The sequence below is a fragment of the Numida meleagris genome, chromosome 3 (genome assembly GCF_002078875.1).
Source record: "Numida meleagris isolate 19003 breed g44 Domestic line chromosome 3, NumMel1.0, whole genome shotgun sequence".
Lineage (NCBI taxonomy): Eukaryota > Metazoa > Chordata > Aves > Galliformes > Numididae > Numida > Numida meleagris.
In genome coordinates, this window is record NC_034411.1 from 111,238,623 (window position 1) to 111,257,854 (window position 19,232).

The 19,232-nt window shown below is 46.1% G+C and overlaps 1 protein-coding gene across 1 annotated transcript; it reads left to right on the top strand.

The window, feature by feature from the left end:
• Positions 573 to 12,249, top strand: ADGRF4 (adhesion G protein-coupled receptor F4). Its single transcript, XM_021390291.1, has 8 exons — positions 573 to 4,735; positions 5,850 to 5,886; positions 6,020 to 6,180; positions 6,722 to 7,006; positions 7,691 to 9,055; positions 9,760 to 9,801; positions 9,901 to 9,960; positions 11,333 to 12,249. Exons 1-8 carry the CDS (start codon positions 4,661 to 4,663, stop codon positions 11,336 to 11,338), a joined length of 2,031 nt encoding a protein of 676 aa, XP_021245966.1. The 5' UTR covers positions 573 to 4,660; the 3' UTR covers positions 11,339 to 12,249.

Sequence of the window (19,232 nt, forward strand, 5' to 3'; positions counted from 1 at the left end):
GCAGGTTTTGTTATGTGAGCTCCTCACTGTGACTGGAGCATGGAGCAGACTGTAGATTGCTCCACAAAAACTGTGTGTGCGTGGCTTGTAGGAAAGAAATGGGACGAGACAATCAGTTGCAATCACAAAGGAGAGGTGTTCATTATTTAATGGCCTTTGTTCGCTATAGCAATAAACGACCCAAGTGCAATGACTTGATTTAATAGAGCCCTCTTGTAAAAGTCGCTGCTATGAGTGTTCTTAGCCATAAGGAGCTGCCCTGATATGTGTCTGTCTTGTCTTCAGCTGATGTTATGTGCTGGGGAGGAGGGCTGTGGTTTTGAAGACGTTCCACAGAGCCATTCCCTGGAAGCAGCGCGCTTCTCTGGCCTGTTCACGGTGCTGTAAAACGATGCATGCTCCCAAACCCAGCAAATAAAATGAGTTCAACCTGTTGACGTGTCTGCTCAGCTTATGTTCAGAAGTGTTTCTTGTGCGGCTAAAAATGCTTTGCAGGAGGAGGCTGGGTGGAAAAGTGCCTTGCTATTCATACAGCTCACCCAGGAGCCATTCTTACTGCAATTCCCTTGCTCGGTTATTCTGGCTCCTGATGTACGGGAGAGCTGTCCCAGCAGCTGGGGAGCTGCTGCTGCTGATTTCTTTGCTTTTAATCTTACAAGCGGGACCGAGTCTTAAGTTCTCAGCTTCTCCTCTTCCTTTCTGTTAATTGTTGGTGCTACAAATTGATCTGACCTTTCTGTGCATCTTCTGAGCTTGTTTTAAGATCCCTCTTGCCACTCAGTGACATGTATAAGTGCACGCTGGAATCGCCTCTTAAATACAGGGTGAAGAAGCGCAGACTCAGAACGAGATGTGTTTGAGAAGGGTAAAAGTGAGGGATGTTCATCTCCAAATGAACGGAACAACAGAAAAGCAGTTTAAAAATGCAGGGTGTTCATGTATCTCCTGTTTGCATACAGTTTTGGAAAAATAAAATGTACAGCTCTGTGCATGTTTTTTATTTGAGCGGGCGCTGTGCAGATGACGTTTCTCTTTCATGTTGCTTCAGGAGAACGACGTTTCTGGTGAGAAGGCTTAACGCATGGCGAGGTTTGACTTTGGGTTACTTAGCAAAGTATGTGTTAAACCTCAATGAATACAAAGCACTTATTTAAAAGTCATAGTTTAGCAGAAGTCTCGTACGTCTTTCCGAAGGAAATGGTAAGAATGGCTCTTGTCGCTCCTTACTTTTGGCTGACGCCAGAGTTCTCAGAGCTGTGTCAAAACAGCTGCTCACATGTCTTGGGAAACTGGATTTTGCAAGAGCTGAAGAGACAAACCACTCCCTTTTGGGTGCCCGGGCACATACCTCCATCCTGAAAAATGCAAACAGCCCCGACCGGCTTGCAGAGCGTGAGGCCCGTGTGTTCGGAGCGCTCTCCTCGCCTGTGGGAGTCCCAGTTGGAGTGTGTTTCTATGCCCCGTGGAGCACAGACCTGCACCTCTTCATTTCTGGGAGAAGCGTGCTGAGATACATCAGCCCTCAGAGGGCGACTGCTCGGGCTGAGGAGGCGTTTGCAAAGCCAGGGGCTGCTCAGCCACGGCAGCAGAGCTCCGGGGTGCACGGGGACACACAGCTGCAGGCACCTGGAGAGCTGCCCGTGCTTTGGGTTACCTGGCATTCGGTCCTTTGCTTCTGAATTAAGGGGGTGTGAAGGTGCCACCTCTTTAATGCTCTGCCTGCTACTGTGTGGAGCACAAGTCACCGAACCCACCCAGGTTGGTTACGTGGGCACTTAGTTGTGCTGGGCTCGATTCCTGCTGGGTCCCAGGTGAGATGCTGTATTGGGGCGGCACAGCGAGCGCCGCGTACCTGTGCCTGCAGGCAGAAACGGGATCCCGCTTATCAAAACTGTGTCAGGTTTGTGGGAAAACGCAGTGACCAAAGCTCTTTTGAAGCAGTGCTGTGGGCAGAGCAGTGGAATGTCCTCTGCTTGGGGCGGCTGCGTGGAGCACACGCTGCTGGTGCAGGAGTGGTGATGAGCCAGCATGAAGGGAACGGACACTGCATGCGGCACAGCGTTCAGCGCTCGCCTTTAGCTCCTTTCTCATGCAGCCTAGAGGGAAATGGACGTAACTTGTTTGAGCAGATCTCTTCAGTAGAGCAGAGCAGAAGGTGCTCCCTCGGGTAGGAGGGGAGGTGCGGCCGCTCAGGTGTGACTCACCTGTGGCAAAGCGGCAGCCTGGCGGTTTGTGGGCACGGCTGTGACTTGTCCTGGCATTCTGCAGTGAAGTGCCCTTACTGTCATCTGCTGGTCCCGTGGCACTAATCCAGTGGGCCAAGTGAAGGAGCAGGCTGATGCCCCGGGTGATCACCCCGTGGCAAAGGGTCTCGGAGCGGGGCACGCACGCAGCACTGCACAGTGCTGGAGGATGGCGGCGGACGCGCGGTTGGGCGCTCACCGGTGATGCCTCGAGGATCCCTGGTGCCGTGAGTTCTCCGTGCAGCAGAACCCGGAGTTCTGAATACGGTGAGTGCCACTGCAATGTGTTCTTCCAGCTCTGTTTGAATATCATCAGGGAGGGAGCTGTGATCTGTGGAATTGGTTCTTTTGCAACCCAAGCGGTGTCTGGCTGCTTTGGGCTGCGTTCGCTTTGCGCTTCTTCCCTTGGTTTTGTACGTGCTCCTTGTTTCTGTGGAAGTGATTAGGCTTCTCTGCTTCTTGCTTGTAGCTTTGCCATTGGTCCCTAATCACAATGTTGTCACTTATGAGAAAATGTCAGATTATTTTATCACTGAAATTACTGTAGAGCTCACTCTCCGCTTAGAATCTGTTTTACTTAAATTCACTTTTTCCAAGTGTGATTCCATTAAAAATGTAACTAGCCCCATGCCAGTCTCTGTATTTGGAAGCCTTAATTTTTATCCTTAATTGACGATGTGTGCTGCAGACTTTTCAACGTGTCACGTGACTGTGAGCAATCCGAGCGATGACGCTGTGTGCTTTGTGAGCTGTTTGGGTTTCAAGAGAACCATGTCCCCGTAAGAGCCCTAAACAAAGAATTCGGTTCAGTACCTAAGCATTTAATAACTTCTTTTTGTTGTTAAATACTCATAATGCAAATCTGCAGTGAATGTTTGGGGAAATAAAATTACGTAGATGAAGACAACCCCTGTGTGAACTTTGATTTTGCACAGTATGTACTTAAGCCTTGCTCTGCTTCTGGGGTGGTGGAGGTGAGAAAGCTGTGACCCGAGGCGGCGGAGAACCCTTGGATGGAGATCTGGGGCCCACCAGGCTGGGGTTCTTTCCTCTCCTTTAACCCCTTCCAGCCACTATTTGTCACTTATTTTCCCTCCTGTTGGGACCTTTGTCCATCCCCACGTTGCTGAGATCAAATGCAATTAGTTGGAGGAGGAGGATTGGTGGCGGCTGACGATTTCCTGACTGGGAGATGCCTGGGGCAATGCAAGTGTATGTGCTCTAATATGAGTTTCTGTGAGAGTATCCGTGTTCTTTCCCTGGAGTGACTGGCTGTCTTGCTGTGTGTTGTGCGTCTAATGATGCACGGTGGTGATCTTGGCGTGTTCTCGTGGCGGTGAGGCTGGGTAGTTTCCATGATGAGTCAAGCAATGCAACTGAACGAGCTCAACGCTTCGCTGCCGATGTGTCGTTATCTCGGGGAGGCTCAGCTGCCCGGAGCTGCCCCAGATTTACAGCTGCTTACAGACTGCAGCCCTGGGTGGAGTTACGTAGGTGATGAAATGCAAAGTGGATATGGATTAATCAGTGATGAAGCATCGTGACGTCAAGAATTCCCAAACGTGCAATGGAATTGGGGCTAAGAGCACACAACAGATATTTAACGATTGCAGAAACTGGAAAAGAAGCCCATGTGATACATTACCTCCCAGCGGTAGGTGTTCCCTGGCCTCCCCTGCTTTGCAGAAGCGTTGATCCCGGTCTGCTGGTTTTCTTGCCTGTATCAGATTCTGTTCCTTAGAAGAGCTGACGCTCACCAGCTTTAAAGCTGGACAGTGCTTTCACCAAAATCGATTGGGTTCAAGAGGCTCACGTGGGGTTCTTTTTTAAAATGAACTTAAAATTCAGTGCATCCATGCAGCTCTTTATTTCATGGTATCTTCTCAACGAATAAACACTTGGGTCTCAAAATACATTATAAAACACGAACAGAATGCCCCAAAGGAAGGGGGCAGCTGGCTGTGCGCCTGACCCATCCGTGCCTTCAGGTGGGGAGAACCTGGAGTTTCCTGGATAGAGAATTATCCGCTGGAGCTGCTGCTGCTGCTGGAGGCTGGGTGTCCGCCACGGCCGGTGCCACCCGTGGGCAGGTTGCTGTCTGCTGGACGAAGCTGGTGAGCGCAGGTGGAGGGGTCTTTGGTGCAGCTCTGTCAGTGAGGCTCAGTCAGGCAGTAACGTCTCATATTGGACAGTTTATTTTTTAAGGGAAAATGCACAGCTTTCAGTAAAAGTGAATAAATGTAATGGTAAATGATAGCAAGCGATAAATGAAAATCATCTTGCATGTCCACGGAAGACAGTCGTTAGAATGGGTTTAGCTGCTTGCGTACTAGCAGCTGAACTATGTTCATAAGTGAAAAGAGACGTGGTCATCTTAAACACCTTTCTTCCAGGAGGAAAGCAGTGAACACAAGGCCATGGATGTGAGGGTGGCCCTCTGCCTGCTCCTCTGGGCCGTGCTCTTCCCAGCTGCACCGCACACTGCTCCTGGGGTGAGTGCATGAGCGGAGCCGAGCGCTGCTGCTGTGGGCTACAGAGCTCTCTGTGCCTGCAACGCTTCATTTTAATCTGGGGAGGGATGGGAGTCACCAGCTCACTTGAGTTAACCCCAAATTGAGTTTCAGCTACCAATGGAAGGAAAGTGTCTCTTCTTTCGTATAAGGATTGATGCATTTTTTCAGACTGGATATATGCGGGTCAACGTTGCTCTCGTGTAATATCATGTTTCTTATATCAAAATGAAATATATATTTATTTTGGTATCAGTTCTTTCTTCCAGCTCTCTGTGCTTAGATTTACCAACAGAATATTCATGGACTAATTAATTTCCTTGAATAATGTATGTAGAGTTGCTCTCATCTGGTTGTACCGTGCTTGTGCAAAGCAGACCTGATCCAGGGAATGCAGATTTCTTCTGAGGGTTTATGAGGATTGGTGGAAACACAACATATATTCCTCTCCAAATTTTTAAAAGGTTGTTCTTCCAATGCAAACACTTGTAGGCAAGGAGCACTGGAGGCACGTATGACCCTGCTAACTATCTCAGTATTGTCACTTCAACAGAAGGGTGCAACTGAAGGATTTCCATAGGGACAGATATTAGCAGAGTTCTGAATGGCTCTGTGTGCATGATGGGCTATGAGCACTCTGTCCTGTACCATGAGAAGCCTGCACATCAGAGATACTATTTTGCATATTGTTGGGAGTTGGGAGTCAACTCTTTACAAGGGTAGATAAAGGCAGGACAAGGGAAAATGGTTTTAAGTTGAAGGAGGGAAGATTTAGGTTGGACATCAGGGGGGAGTTCTTTACTATGAGAGTAGTGAGGTGCTGGAACAGGCTGCCCAGAGAGGCTGTGGATGCCCCGTCCCTGGAGGTGTTCAAGGCCAGGTTGGATGGGGCCCAGGGCAGCCTGGTCTAGTATTAGATGTGGAGGTTGGTGGCCCTGCCTGTGGCAGGGTGCTTGGAGCTTGATGATCCTTGAGGTCCCTTCCAACCCAAGCCATTCTATGATTCATATGAAGTCACGTTCCTAGTTCATTCCAAGTACTCAACTTTTACTTATTTTCACATTCGACCAACACTCTGCTTTCCATTGTTTTTCAGGTCCTCAGTAAGGGATCAAAGGCTGGTGACCTGCAAGGTACAGTGAGTAACTGTGTCTGCTCCATTTTTTTGGAACTGTCACTAATTATCAGTATTCACATCCCTGGTACCTCATGGAACGTGCTATGCTGCCTTGCATGGTAGAAATATCTGCTGGATTTGTTTTCCAGATGGGTGTACGGATCTGATTCCCTGTGAGGACAGTGGAACCATCTGCATCCAGCCTTGTTCCCCCTCCTTCCACGGGGAAACAAGCTTTGTCTGCCAAGACAGAACGTGGCGAATGTTCACAGATGCCTGTGCAAATCTGGATGTGCAATCACTTTTTCAGGTAATGTAACTGCTACGCATCCGCTTTGGCCTCTGGTCATAATGTGTTCCACTTTCACCCAACCTTTGTATCTTGAGCAAAGGGAAGAAGGTGGGATTCCAGAACAGAGATTGCTTTGGTAAAAAGCCGTGTCTTTGTCTAAAATTAAGTAATGGGAAAAGAATTTGGGAAATCCCTGTGCTGAAACACAATTCAAAAATGAAGTTGCCTCCTTCACTTGGCGAATGCCTTGGTTTAGATCTGTGTGGAGAACAAAGATACGCTAGGATGAAGCTGAGAAAAGCGCAGAGCAAAAGTCTCTAATAGATGATTCATGGTAAATTCTTCCCCCACTACAAGAAGAATATTTTTTTCTAAGTCACTTGAAGAATAAAACATTACTTTTAGTTCTTTCCCCTTCCTTCACATGTATTCTGCACACAAGACACATCTCTCAGTGGAGCACTGGTGCTGGGGTTCAGGCCTTCCAGCACACTCACTGCACACCCCTGGGTTTATAAATTGTTTATAAATTGTCTCCAATTTATTTTCCTCCCTCCAGAGGATTTCTAAACGGGAACCCCTTCCAAGCTCTGAAGGACATGTTGCAGGAGGACACTTCCCCTTTGTAGGGCCAGGAAAACCAATGCATGGCAAGCCTGGAGATGGAGCAAAATATTTTGGCGCTGATGACCGTGGGAGTAGTAACTGTCAAGCTGATTTTTCATGCATCATCCCAGATATCCTGTCTTCACCAGCCATTCCAGGAAATATTGCTGATATAGTGGAATTGCTAGAGAAGATTTCCCTGATGTTATCAGAGAACGTCAATAGAGGAAAAATGCAGGTATTTGCTCCGATGGGCTTGAAGAAATGGATCTGGGCTTGTCAGGGAGGATGTACAATGCTTCTCCCTTTGTAAGCACTATCTAGTGAAGTGAGAGCTGCAAGGTGCACAGAGAGGCCCTGCAAAGATGTTCCAAAGGGGGCTGGGCTGAGTTTTGCTGTCAGACAAACTGACCTACTCACGTAAGGTGGAGATCTGCCATTTCGCCAACTGGTGGAATCCTTTCTCTTGAAAAGCAAGTGTTTGCAGGGCTTGCTGTTACACACATGGGAGAGGGTATGGGGAAGACTTCATCTGTGTGACACCACAGAGAAGGCCGTGTGGGAGGTGCTGGCTGCAACTCAGTTTTCATTGTTCCATGATGAAAACTGAAATCTTTCTGTGATGAACTCAGAAACCCGAGAGGTGGGGGAGGAGTGGGGGAGGGAGATGGAAGCGGAGCTGTGCAGCAGTTCAGCTGGAGCTGGAACAATGAAGTGAAAAGGACAAGGTGACTCATACCAGGGAGGTGTTTGGGCTTGGCTGATAAGGGTTACATGAACCTGTTTATTGTCAAAGTAGAATAATTGCATTATAGAAATTAGTGTTCAATTTAAATGAGCCTTTTTAGAGGCTATGCCAGTGGTGTAGTAGAATCTGTTTATTTTAGCATCAGCAATAACTTGTTTTTCTTCTTTGTTTCAGAGTTACAGCAAGATAGCAAATCACATTCTGAACAGCTCCATAATTTCCAATTGGGCTTTTGTGAAGGACAGAAATGCCAGTTCGACATTACTGGACTCAGTGAACCTATTTGCTGGCAAACTTCTTCTAAGGAATGGATCAGAAAATATACAGGAACACTTCATCTCTACAAAAGGCTTCAGCATACATAAAAATACTTCAGGGAAGAGCTTCGACTTTTCTATGGAGTTGAATGAGACAAGCAATGTCACTGGGCGTGTGGTCATTCCAGAAGAAGAACTTCAGAAGTTACCTAAGACTTCCAAAGCGATCAGCATTGCGTTCCCCACGCTTGGAGCCATTATAGAAGCCAGCCGTCCGGACCCTGTTTTTGTCAATGGGATGGTTTTATCCGTGTCTCTTCCAGAAGAGCTTCAGCATATTTTACTTACCTTTGAGAAGGCGAATAAACTGGAGAACGTCGGGGCGCAGTGTGTTGGATGGCACTCTACTGAAAGGAGGTGGGATAACAAGGCGTGCAAAATGAAGTCCGACAGCATCAGCAGTGTTGTTTGCATGTGCCAGCACCACCGCCGCACCTTCAAATCCTTCTCCATTTTGATGTCCCCCACCTTGCTGCGAAACGCGGTGTTGGATTACATTACATGTGTGGGGTTAGGCCTTTCTATTTTCAGCTTGATTCTGTGCCTTACCATTGAGACTGCTGTCTGGCATCACGTTACAAAAACTGAAATCACCTACATGCGCCATTTTTGTTTGGTGAACATCGCTACGTCGCTTCTCATTGCTGATATTTTGTTCATCGTGGCAGCTGTTGTGCATAACACAGCCCTGAACTACCGGCTGTGTGTAGCCACTACATTTTTCCTTCACTTGTTCTATCTTGCCTTGTTCTTTTGGATGTTTACCCTGGGTCTCTTAATTCTCTATGGATTATTATTAGTTTTTTTTAAGTTAACAAGATCAGTATTCATAGTTACAGCATTCCTTATTGGATATGGATGTCCGTTAGTCATATCTATCCTCACTGTTGCTATTACTGAACCAAAGAATGGGTACTTAAGGAGTGGAGCCTGCTGGCTCAATTGGTATGAGACAAAAGCCCTTCTGGCCTTTGCGGTACCTGCTCTGAGCATCGTTGTTGTGAATTTGGCTGTGGTAGTGGTGGTTGTGGTGAAGACTCCAAGACCGTCTATTGGGGAAAGCTGCAAGTCACGGGATTTGAGCAACGTGATCCGAATTAGCAAAAACGTTGCCCTTCTGACACCTCTGCTGGGCCTCACCTGGGGGTTTGGATTAGCAACGGTTGTTGACAGTCGCTCTCTGGCATTCCATGTTACCTTCGCGCTCCTTAATGCCTTCCAGGTAAGCCCAGCGAGCTTGGGCATTGTGCCTGCTCTGACTTGGACTTTGCAAAAAGACAGCAGATGGAAGAGGGGCTGGCAGCATGTGCTGGGCAAGAGAAACAGGCATTCCTTTCAGTTTAACCATTTCACACAGTAAGGTAGCACTAGGTATTCTACAATGACATACATAAATGCATATGGGTAAAAGAACAAACGAGTTGATATAAAACCTGCTGAAGAATGAAGTGAAAGAACTTACATTAGACATCAACCAGATGTATTTTATGTTTAATAACTGCAAAGATAATCTTTATCAATTTACAAATACAGAGAATTCTCACTTAGACAGTAAGGGTGGTTGCATGTTACTTACCAGTGTCACAGTCCAGTATTACCCGACATACTGCTGCGTACCCAGACTGCCTTGGCTGCTCTTGGCTAATGCTGCTATTAAGTACATAGGAAAGGTTCTGGTATGTAACCCATCAGTCCAGTTTGTAATGAGAATTAGCATGGATTATATGTCCATTCTTGGCATTCCTGGATAGTCCATGTCATCTGTGTAGATAAACTTATTTTGGGGCGATTCTGCTACCAGTGTCATAGGTGATGAGATCTTTTGCACAGTCAATGGCATTATTTTATCTGTGCTAGAGGAAATAGAAGCTCTTGAGAAGCATCGTGTGGTTATGCTGACTTTGACTGTTTTTTGCCATGTTTTAGGGATTCTTCATTCTGCTGTTTGGAACACTTCTGGACAGAAAGGTACTTGGGTCATTTCAATTCTTATCATGGATTACATTAATATTTTCTATACCTATAAACAGCTACCTCTGATTTGTTTCTGTTGTTTTTAACATACAGACCAGAGAAGCCTTGAGGAAGAACTGTCTTTCATCAAAGCGGGAGTGCAGTCTAGCAAAGGTATTGCATTGTTTTTGTTGTTGTAGTTTTGTTTTTTTTTCCTCTATTTTGGCTTAATTTAAAATGTTTACCAACCTGCTCACTCATACATGGAAGGTATTTTACAAATATTGAGGTACTAAATGATAGATGTGGCAATCTGGGCCCTCTACATAAACTACTGTTATTGTTACAAAGCTACAAATATTATTTTATTCTTATTTCCTCCCCCATAGATATCAAAGCCATTTAGAAAGAGAATGCGTGACTTTTCCCTTCAGTACAGGGAACCTACTTTGAGGTTACTGACTGAAAGATATACAGAACTAGGATTCCGAAATTCCCATATAATGACCCGACTGCTTTCTTCACAGAAGTACTGCTCTGGGTGACAGCAGGGCTGTCCTAGCACGTCGGGAGGGCTGGTCTGCTTCCACCTGAACATCAGCTCAGGATGGAAACCCCTCAGAGCTCAGCCAGTACATCTGGTGCTAATCACTGCTGTTAATATGAGGGCAGTTTGCTTGAAGGAAACGTTTAAACCTGGAGGAAACAACTGCTTCAGCAGCTTCCAAAGAAAACATTGGCAGGATAGAAATACCGACAACATTCATTTAGTGTTTCCTACTTCTGCTGGAAAACATTTCTTAAATTGATTTCTTCTGTCACCAGGCTGTGTGGTTTTATGTTGTACTTCTAGAAGGGAATCCCCTTTAGCTCTCTCTGAAACATTGTCTGTGGTGCTCCTGCTACCCACCAAAACTGTGACTCTTCAGTCTGAACCCGGCGCTCCCTGAGCTCCAGCAGCTCAGGGCCGTGCCCACCGCCCTGGGGAGCTGTGCCATGCCCACCACCCTCTGGGGCACAGCCTTGCCCTCACCCCCGGCCCTCCCCTGCTGCAGCTCTGTGCCGTCCCCTCAGGCCCGTCGCTGTCACAGAGCAGAGCTCAGCGCTGCCCTCCGCTCCCTGTGAGGAGCTGCAGCCGCCATGAGGCCTCCCCTCAGCCTGCTCTGCTCTGGGCCCACCAGCCCGAGGGGCCTCAGCTGCCCCTCACACCCCATGCCCTGCAGGCCTTTCCCCATCTCCGCAGCCCTCCTTTGGACGCTCTCTGATCGTTATGTCCTTTCAGCACTGCGGCACCCAGCGCTGCTTGTGGTGCTGGAGGTGAGCACACAGTGGAGCAGTGGCCCTCCCCTCACCCGCTGGCAGCGCTGGGCCTGTCGCCCCCAGGTGTGCTCGAGGCCTCCTGCCTTCTCCTTTCTTTTGGGTCAGATTTTAAGAAGACTGCCTACTGCAGTATTTCAAGCAGGAGCAACCTCAGGACCCTGCCAGAAGCGGGCCTTCTCCCCATGGTGTGTCACCTTATGTGACCTGACGCTGTCCTTTCTCCTAGGCCTAGCAGCGGACTGTCTTCAGTGCACCTGACCGCTGAGAGGAAAACAGCTCTCGTGGTTCGAGGTCAGCCAGGAGTGCGCACAGCAGTGTCCCGGTGCATACCTGCAGGACACATCACAAAAATCAGAAGAGAAAGGGCCCCAGAGCGGCAACTGGGAGCAAGAAGCCATCGGTGCTGCTGCAGCCCTTGGGAAAGCATGCCAGAACGTGCAGGTTGCTTTCTGCCTTTGTGAAAACTGCTGTGAGAGGGGAGTTTGTCCCTGTTTGCCATTTCAGTGCTTCAAGATTTTTTCTTTTTTTTTTTTTTTACTTCACATCCGTGCAATAAGGAACTGCACAGCATGAGGGGCTGTTCTACAACTGTTTCATTTTCAGTGTAAAGCACAAATATTGAGCATTATCTGTATTTTTTTGCCTGTCTTTGAATGCAAGCCGTTCTATCAGGTGGCACTGTATTTGTCAGACAGCAGTCTGTACTCCTGGCGACGGGCAGTGTGACCCTGCTCCTGCACTGCACTGTTCTCCATCCCATACCCGTGTGCCAGAGGAGCTGCGCAAAATTGTTCAGTGCAGAATCACAGACTTCTCATTCTTTTTCCAGTCCTACAACAGGCTGACAGATGGAGAGGGAGGAGTGCTTGGCACGTGGTTACCTGCCCTCTTCAGATGTAGGAAAGCATGCTCCAATATACTTCAGAGCTGAACTGTGGAGATGGAGGTCTCCCTTATTACCTGCGCTGTGCTGACTGAGCAGCGGTTTGTCTGTGGATTATGGTGTATCTTTTTTTGCTAGGTCAGTCCTTCATCTGAGAAACCCTTTCTAATGAAAATTTGGATAGAAACGTCGGTTCTTGTCAGGACAAATCGATGCTCTCAAATGGAAATAAATTAGAGATTTTGTCATTGTTTTTAGTACGTGGTTCTTAACCTCCTTTACCAAAGCATGTAGACAAATGCCCTTTATAATTAGCTCATATTATTCAAATCATGAATCTCTCTTCCCCCTCTAGCTTCTACAGCAGTAATTCTTCATCAACGTTTGGAATTTAGATGATCTAATTGACGTAATACTGGCTTACGTCGTCATCACCCCTGTTCTGAAGAGTGAGAAAAATATCCTGGCAGACAATCTGTGCGTGGAGGGCACATGGTATATACATGGAACACCCACAGCCAGTGTCACAGGAAGCCACAGCAGTGGAGATGGTGATCTGGGGAGCAGAGCTCTGAGCTGGGCCATGAGACAGCTGTTCTTTTCCCCAGGACTTGCTTGCTGCTTTGTGTTTTCAACTCCCATTTTGTCTCTACCTGGACCCTAGGCTCATAGTAAGAGCCCATCCCTGCTCCTTATGTGCTGCACATTGCATGCTGGAGAGCATTGATTAAATGGATACAAAATTGGACTCCTGTGCTAGTGTAACATAAACTTAAAAGGAATCTTGCCCTGAAGTCCACTTGTAGTGTCAAGCAGCATCTTCTGTTCTTGGCACTTCTCGAAGTTGTTAACAGAGCTTTCTTTTTTTTCCCTTTTCCCACTCCTTCAAGCTGCATGTACAGAGAGCTGTGAGATACATTTCAGAATGCCTCTGTTTCCTGCGACACTTCTTTTCAGGACAACGTCTAACTTGGAAGGCATTTTTCTGTTTGTATGTTTTACTGTTAGGAATGAAATATTATTACTGACAAGCAGGGATTTTTTGGTAGCACCGAAAATATCACAGCTTGCCTCAGCCAAACACATCGCCCTTCCCTCACGTGCATGACAGGCCCCACATGGCTGCGTGTTTGCAGACCATCTCAGGGGAGGCTTCTGCTGTTATTCCAAACACCCAGGGTTTGGGAATCACAGTGGCAATGCTGCTGCCATGGGCATCTGTGTGACCCGCAGTCTGCTGAGAAAAGTGCTGTTGCTCAAGGGGTGCCCGGAGTACAGTGTGTATGTTCAGAAGCTGGCAGAAAACTTGATGTTTTACCCGGTGTTTTATGACCATTAAGCAATTTAAGGGTAACTGGGGTTTTACAGAGAACCACTTAATGGTACAGAATGAGGATAAGCACTGAGGATTTATTTTTTAATACCCCAAAATTCAACCGACCAAGGCTGTTCCATGGATAAATGTTTTTGAGAGGTGAAAGCTGTAGCTATTCCCTAGGGATTGTGAACTGATAGCTCTCTTATATGTCACGAGCTGATGGCTAAGTTCTAATCGCGGCTAAAGGGGGAAGGAAATCACCAGAGGTGGAATTCTGCTGTAACAGATGACTGTCAGTGCCAAATATGTCAGACTGGTTTGTTGATGTGCCTGTTTGCCTTGGAGCTGTTCCAGCTTTCCTGCCAATGTGCTCAGACTTGAAAACCTGAAGTGCTGTTCACCAGGTGCTGCAATTAATGGGACAACCCATTTTTTTTCCCATAGTCCTGCAGTGTTTGTTGCACGGCCAAGTGTAGGCAGATGTCAGAGCTCCTCGGCCAGGTCGGTGACACTGAATGCTCCTGCACCTTGCTTGAAGCCAAAGCAGGTTATTGAGTGGAACCTTTACGTACCTTTTCTTCCTCAAATACCACAAGTTTTACATTCGCTTTCCAGAACAGGGCAATTTATTTCTTTTTGACTGAAAGAGAGGTAGGTGCCTCGGGGCTGCCTTGTGGTCACTCTCCTTGGCTTTAGGCATTAACAGGATGAACAAGTTGGGTTTGTAGGCTATTATCCCTCCTTCCGTTAAATCATATTTCAGTGTATGGGGGAAAGCACTTTTCTGTATGTGCAGCACGTCCTCAACTTTCTTACTTACTTTCCCATTAATTAGAGTTTTCTCTCCCAGCTTGACATCCACTGCAAAATGCTTACCTTTCTGTTTCTCTGAGCTTTCCTTCTTCCCACTTTCTCACTGTCCATCTTTTGTTTCTGCCCATTTTTCATTTTTGAAGGCTGAGACGCAGACCTCTCATGTCCTTCTGCCTCCCACTGCAGGCCGTGCTGCATTGGCAGCGATGGCATGGGGTGGATGACAGGAAAATACTGGAGCAAGATGTGTGCTCTTTTGTCTGAGGCAGGAGCCACAAATGCATTCTGGAGTTGTCACTGTTTGGGTCAGAGGGAGGGTCATGCTGAAGACGAACTACCCCATCCTCTGTCCTCTGTTTTTTCAAGTTCAAAAGGAAAGCTGATAACACTGGTCTGTGCTTAAGCCTTCCTCTTTGGCTTTTCTTGTTTTTACCTAGGCCAATATTGAACTGTGAATGTATTCTGACCAGATCGCAATCATGATGAAAATCATACAAAGAACAGTAATTCTCTTCCTTGACTCCCAAATCAGATGTCCCATTTGTGTCCTGTAGGCAGTGGTGACTTAGTTTACCATTCCTTATATACTCTGCACTGTAAGACAGATTTTTGTATGTTCCTGCTCCCGAAGTGGATATAGGCAGTACTGATTTGCCCCTGGAGTTGAGAGCAGTTCTATCTTATGAGGTAACCAGTTCTTTCCACTGTTTTGCTGTGGATACTGTAGTTAGGGGTGTTTTTCTTGAATTGCTTCCATCTGAATATAACAGAAAAATCATTCTAATGGTGTAAGATTTTAAAGCTTATGTGCTTACCTGCAGCTGGAAAAGGGGATCGCACTTCTGCACTTTTATTTCTCAGCAGTGTTAAACTTGAAAAGCCCTGTGCTCTCCTGTTTATGTAAGCATCAGTGTTCGGTTACAGCCCTTCAACCTACATGAAAGGTGTACATATGCCCTTTGGATGCTTTTGTTTCAGGTTGAGACCCATAATAAATCACCTGTTTGAGTTGTCTGAATGTTGTGTTGAACAAATAAATTAGAATCATAGAACCATAGAAAGGTTTGGGTTGGAAGGGACCTTTAAAATCACCTAGTTCCAACCCCCTTCTATAGACAGGGACACCTCCCTCTAGCCCAGGTTGCTCACAGCCCCATCCAGCCTGGCCTTGACTGCTTCTAGGGAGGAGGCATCCACAGCATCACTGGGCAACCTGTTCCAGTGTCTCAGATCTGGATGCAGTACTCCAGGTGGAGTCTCACGAGAGCAGAGCAGAGGGGCAGAGTCACCTCCCTTGATCTGCTGGTCACGCTTCTCTCGATGCAACCCAGGATAGAGTTAGCCTTCTGGGCTGCAAGAGCACACTGCTGGCTCATGTTGAGTCTGTCATCAAACTGATTAGAAAGAACTTTCTGACCCTTGGGAATGGAGGCTGAGGTTTGTGATTTGCTACTTATTTATACTGCAGTGTCTGTGGTCAGAACAGGCAGACTGCTACAAGTAGTGGGCTATTGGAACACTGAGCTATATTTAGCTTGAGTTTGTCCAGCTTCAAATACCCTTCTGTAAGAAGAGAAGTTAGTGGTGGAAGAAAGTATTTTGAGAAGCAGTGGATTTTCCTTTCTCTGGTGTTGGTAAATCAGGCTTCTAGTAAATGGGATCTGCACAGTGGTCTGAAACATAGCCTGGAAAGCAGTCTCTTCTAACATCTTTAATCATCCCAAAGCCTTTCTTTCCATTGCCAGATTGTTATCAGTAGCCGAATGTAAATACCTAGTGTTGTAGGTGGCTATCCCCAGGCAGAGCTCTCTGCTGACTGACACTTGGATGGCAGTTGTAAGCAAAAATAAAGTGGGATAATTACATCAATGTACTCATACCAGTGCCTGCCTTCTTAATAAACCCTGTTATTCATTAGCGGTATCTTTGGCCTGCATCCCTGCTCTGAGAGTGTAGTTCTTCCAGAAATGCTCCACTGACATCAGTAATTGATCCTGACTTCTGGTGGCACAAGAGAGCAGAAGGGGACCTGGAGTACCACTCACCTGTCTGAATCACATCAGATCCATGGCACTGGTGTGTGTCTGAGCGATCATTATTTCCACTATAGAATATTCACTTCCCCTAGTTAATGACGTTCATGAAATCTTTGTTTCTGCCATGGAGTGGCTGAAAATCTCTCCTGTTGCTGGGATTGGGAGCTCTGGGGCAGCCTGGGTTTCCTGCTTAGCATTCTGCAGTATTACAAAAAGTCATCTTAATCTCTGGCAGCTGGAGAGGTACAACAGAAAATCTCTATTTATCTCCTGTACTGCCAGATAAGTGCTGCTGTTCGTAACAGGAATAGGTCTGTAGAACAGAGGATTTTGACCTTTTTATCAATGAGATGTCAAGCTACTTGAGTATAATGTGTGTCAGGATCTGCCCAAAGATCTACTGAAGACAAGATTGGAAGGCTGACCTCGTGGCATGCTCATTATTAGTAAAATTCTGACTGACTTTAAAATGGATTGTTAAGCAATAAGGATCTTGGAAATGTCTGGTTTGGGGAAAAGATTCACTGATGCATTTTTTAAGCTTTTATTTTTTAGACCAGAAGAAACTGCTGAGATTAATTAGAAACTTTTCCTCTCGTGTGCAATCAAATAATCTTTCAGCCTCCTTTTGGACAAACTAGATACATTGACCTTTTTTTTTTCTTTCGGAAGAGAAGTCGAATTTGTATTGATTTCCTTTTTGCTAGCAGACAGAAGAATTAATTCAGTACGTACTTGCATCCTTTAGGTTACAAGCTGTATTGAACTACCTCACTGGAGACTTTGTGCTTCAACAGCCAGCCCTTGCAGCCTCATCCGTGACCTGCTGATGGCCTGATTGAAGCTGGACTCAGGGTTTTGGTCATCAGGCAGCTTCTTTTGAATATGGAATCCTAGAATCATTAAGGTTGGAAAAGACCACTAAGATCATCTAGTCCAGCCATCAACCCATCACCACCATGCCCACTAAACCATATGCCTTTGTGACCATAGTTCCTCACTGGGTTGTTCAACCCAATGATGTGTTGGATTGTGTGGTTCCTCTTGGATTGCTACAGTTATTGCTGCACCAGACCCATTTTAGGGTTAAACCCACAGAGGCTGAGGTGGTGTGAAGAAATAGGAGTGTGGTGTGGGGCAGATGTAGGAAGCCCATTGGCAGCTACTGCCATGGAGCCTCTCACATGGTGGGGCTTTACTCAAGGTATTTGGGTCGTCTGGGATTTGGCATATGGCAATGAGAGATAACATCTGCCTGAAACTTAAAGCAAAGGCTGATACAGAAGATGAGATATCCAAAGGTTGCTCTGCTGGTAACCTGGAGCTTTGTGGTTGTTTAGCAGCAGCAGAAGGCAGCCTGTGTGCAAGACACTTTACTGCAGAGTGTTTATGAGGAATGTGTTTCCTTGCAATTTTTGCAATTAGGTATTGTTTGTGCACATAAGATAGGGTACTCGGGATGAATATGTGATTCCTTCCTCCAAGAGGAATGTTACCCTTTTTTTCTGATAACAGTCCTGAATTATGAAGCTGTATAAACAGCTTTTGCGTGTTCCCTTCACTGGAGCTACTACAAGATTCTTAAAAATAATATATTTTATGGGCATGGAATTTAAGGGCCAGCGTGGGAAGTGAGGAGATGGACTGGGTGAGAAACACTGTTGTTGCTCCTAGCTGTTCTGAGCACTAGTTTGTGGGGAAGTGAAAAATACAAAGTAAAGCTGCAGAAGCAGTTGGAGTCCTGCGCCATGGCTCAAGGTCCTACGTGATGCCACAAAATAAATGAATAGTAATAGTAACACTGGTGACACTGAAGGCTTTCTCTTGAATATTTTTACTATGCATTTGTTTATGAAATATGCTGGCAACAAGTAATATGAGCATTCACATATTAGCAAATGTGTACCTGCTACTAAGGAGTCATTGCCCTGAGCAGGAAAGCAGGTGATGAACCATCACTGACCAACATTCTTCCTTCTCTGAAGGGTGTTAATTTTGCTAACGCGAGGGGGAAAGGGCATCCTGCAAGTGATTGTTATGGAAGAAACTTTGGTAAGGTTGTATTATTTGCAGCTGGTGAACTCTAGGCTTGAACTCAGCTTGAGAAGATTGGACATAACTAAGTCATCATTTCCAGGTTATAGCAACAAGTGGCTCAGAGTCAGATCCTTCCAGTCGTGTAAATAAAAATAAGCTGAAATGAACTCTTGGATGAACTCTGAAGCATTAACCCATGATTTCCACAATACTTTCCTATCATTAGTAGATGCATTATAAAGCAATATCCTTACCATACAACATTTCACAGCAGAAATATTTTTCCAGGGTTCTCCACTCCTGTACATTTCCATGTGTCGAGGAGAAAAAAAATGTAGTAGACACATTTGCAGCAGAAGAGGAGCACAAAGGGAGGTATTTGAAATACAGCTAGCACCTGCACGTCGCTTTATTGGTAATTATTGTCTGGAGATCTGACTCCAGAAAGCAGAACTGATCAGGCTTTCTGGAAGGGCTCAGCAGGAGGTGTGTGTGGGTGAACATCCTGGAAGAAGCACACTTTCATCAGTGTGTCTGTGGATCTCGGACCAAGTGAGCTCAATTACCCTCAGCTGTGGTTTTCAGGTCAGGATAGTTTTATTGGTCCAGTGAAGGCAAACCACGTAAACATCAAAAATGGAAAACAAACGTAATGGGCTTTGCTCGTTTCTCTTATCTGTACACCAGTGCAATCACCCTCATGGGGAAATACAAACTACATTTGAGTGAACAGCGTGGGCAATTGGAGAAAGTCTTTGCCCCGATGTAGTGCAGTCTGAAATTCTCGTGGTTTTGCTTTTATATTGAGATCATCTTGGCATGCATTCAACCCAGCTTCTGTGCAAGTTAAAAATGAAGTGCGACAAAATATTGACTTGAAAAATAATATCCACGTCGCTCCAAAAGTAGTGCCTCCTATTTATTTCCGTGGAAACTACAACAGCTACGAAAAGCAGAATAACACTGTTTGATAGTGTTTTGTAGCTGAGAACTTGCTATGCTTTAAAATGTAATCACTGCTATTAGCTGTGCCTTTTTA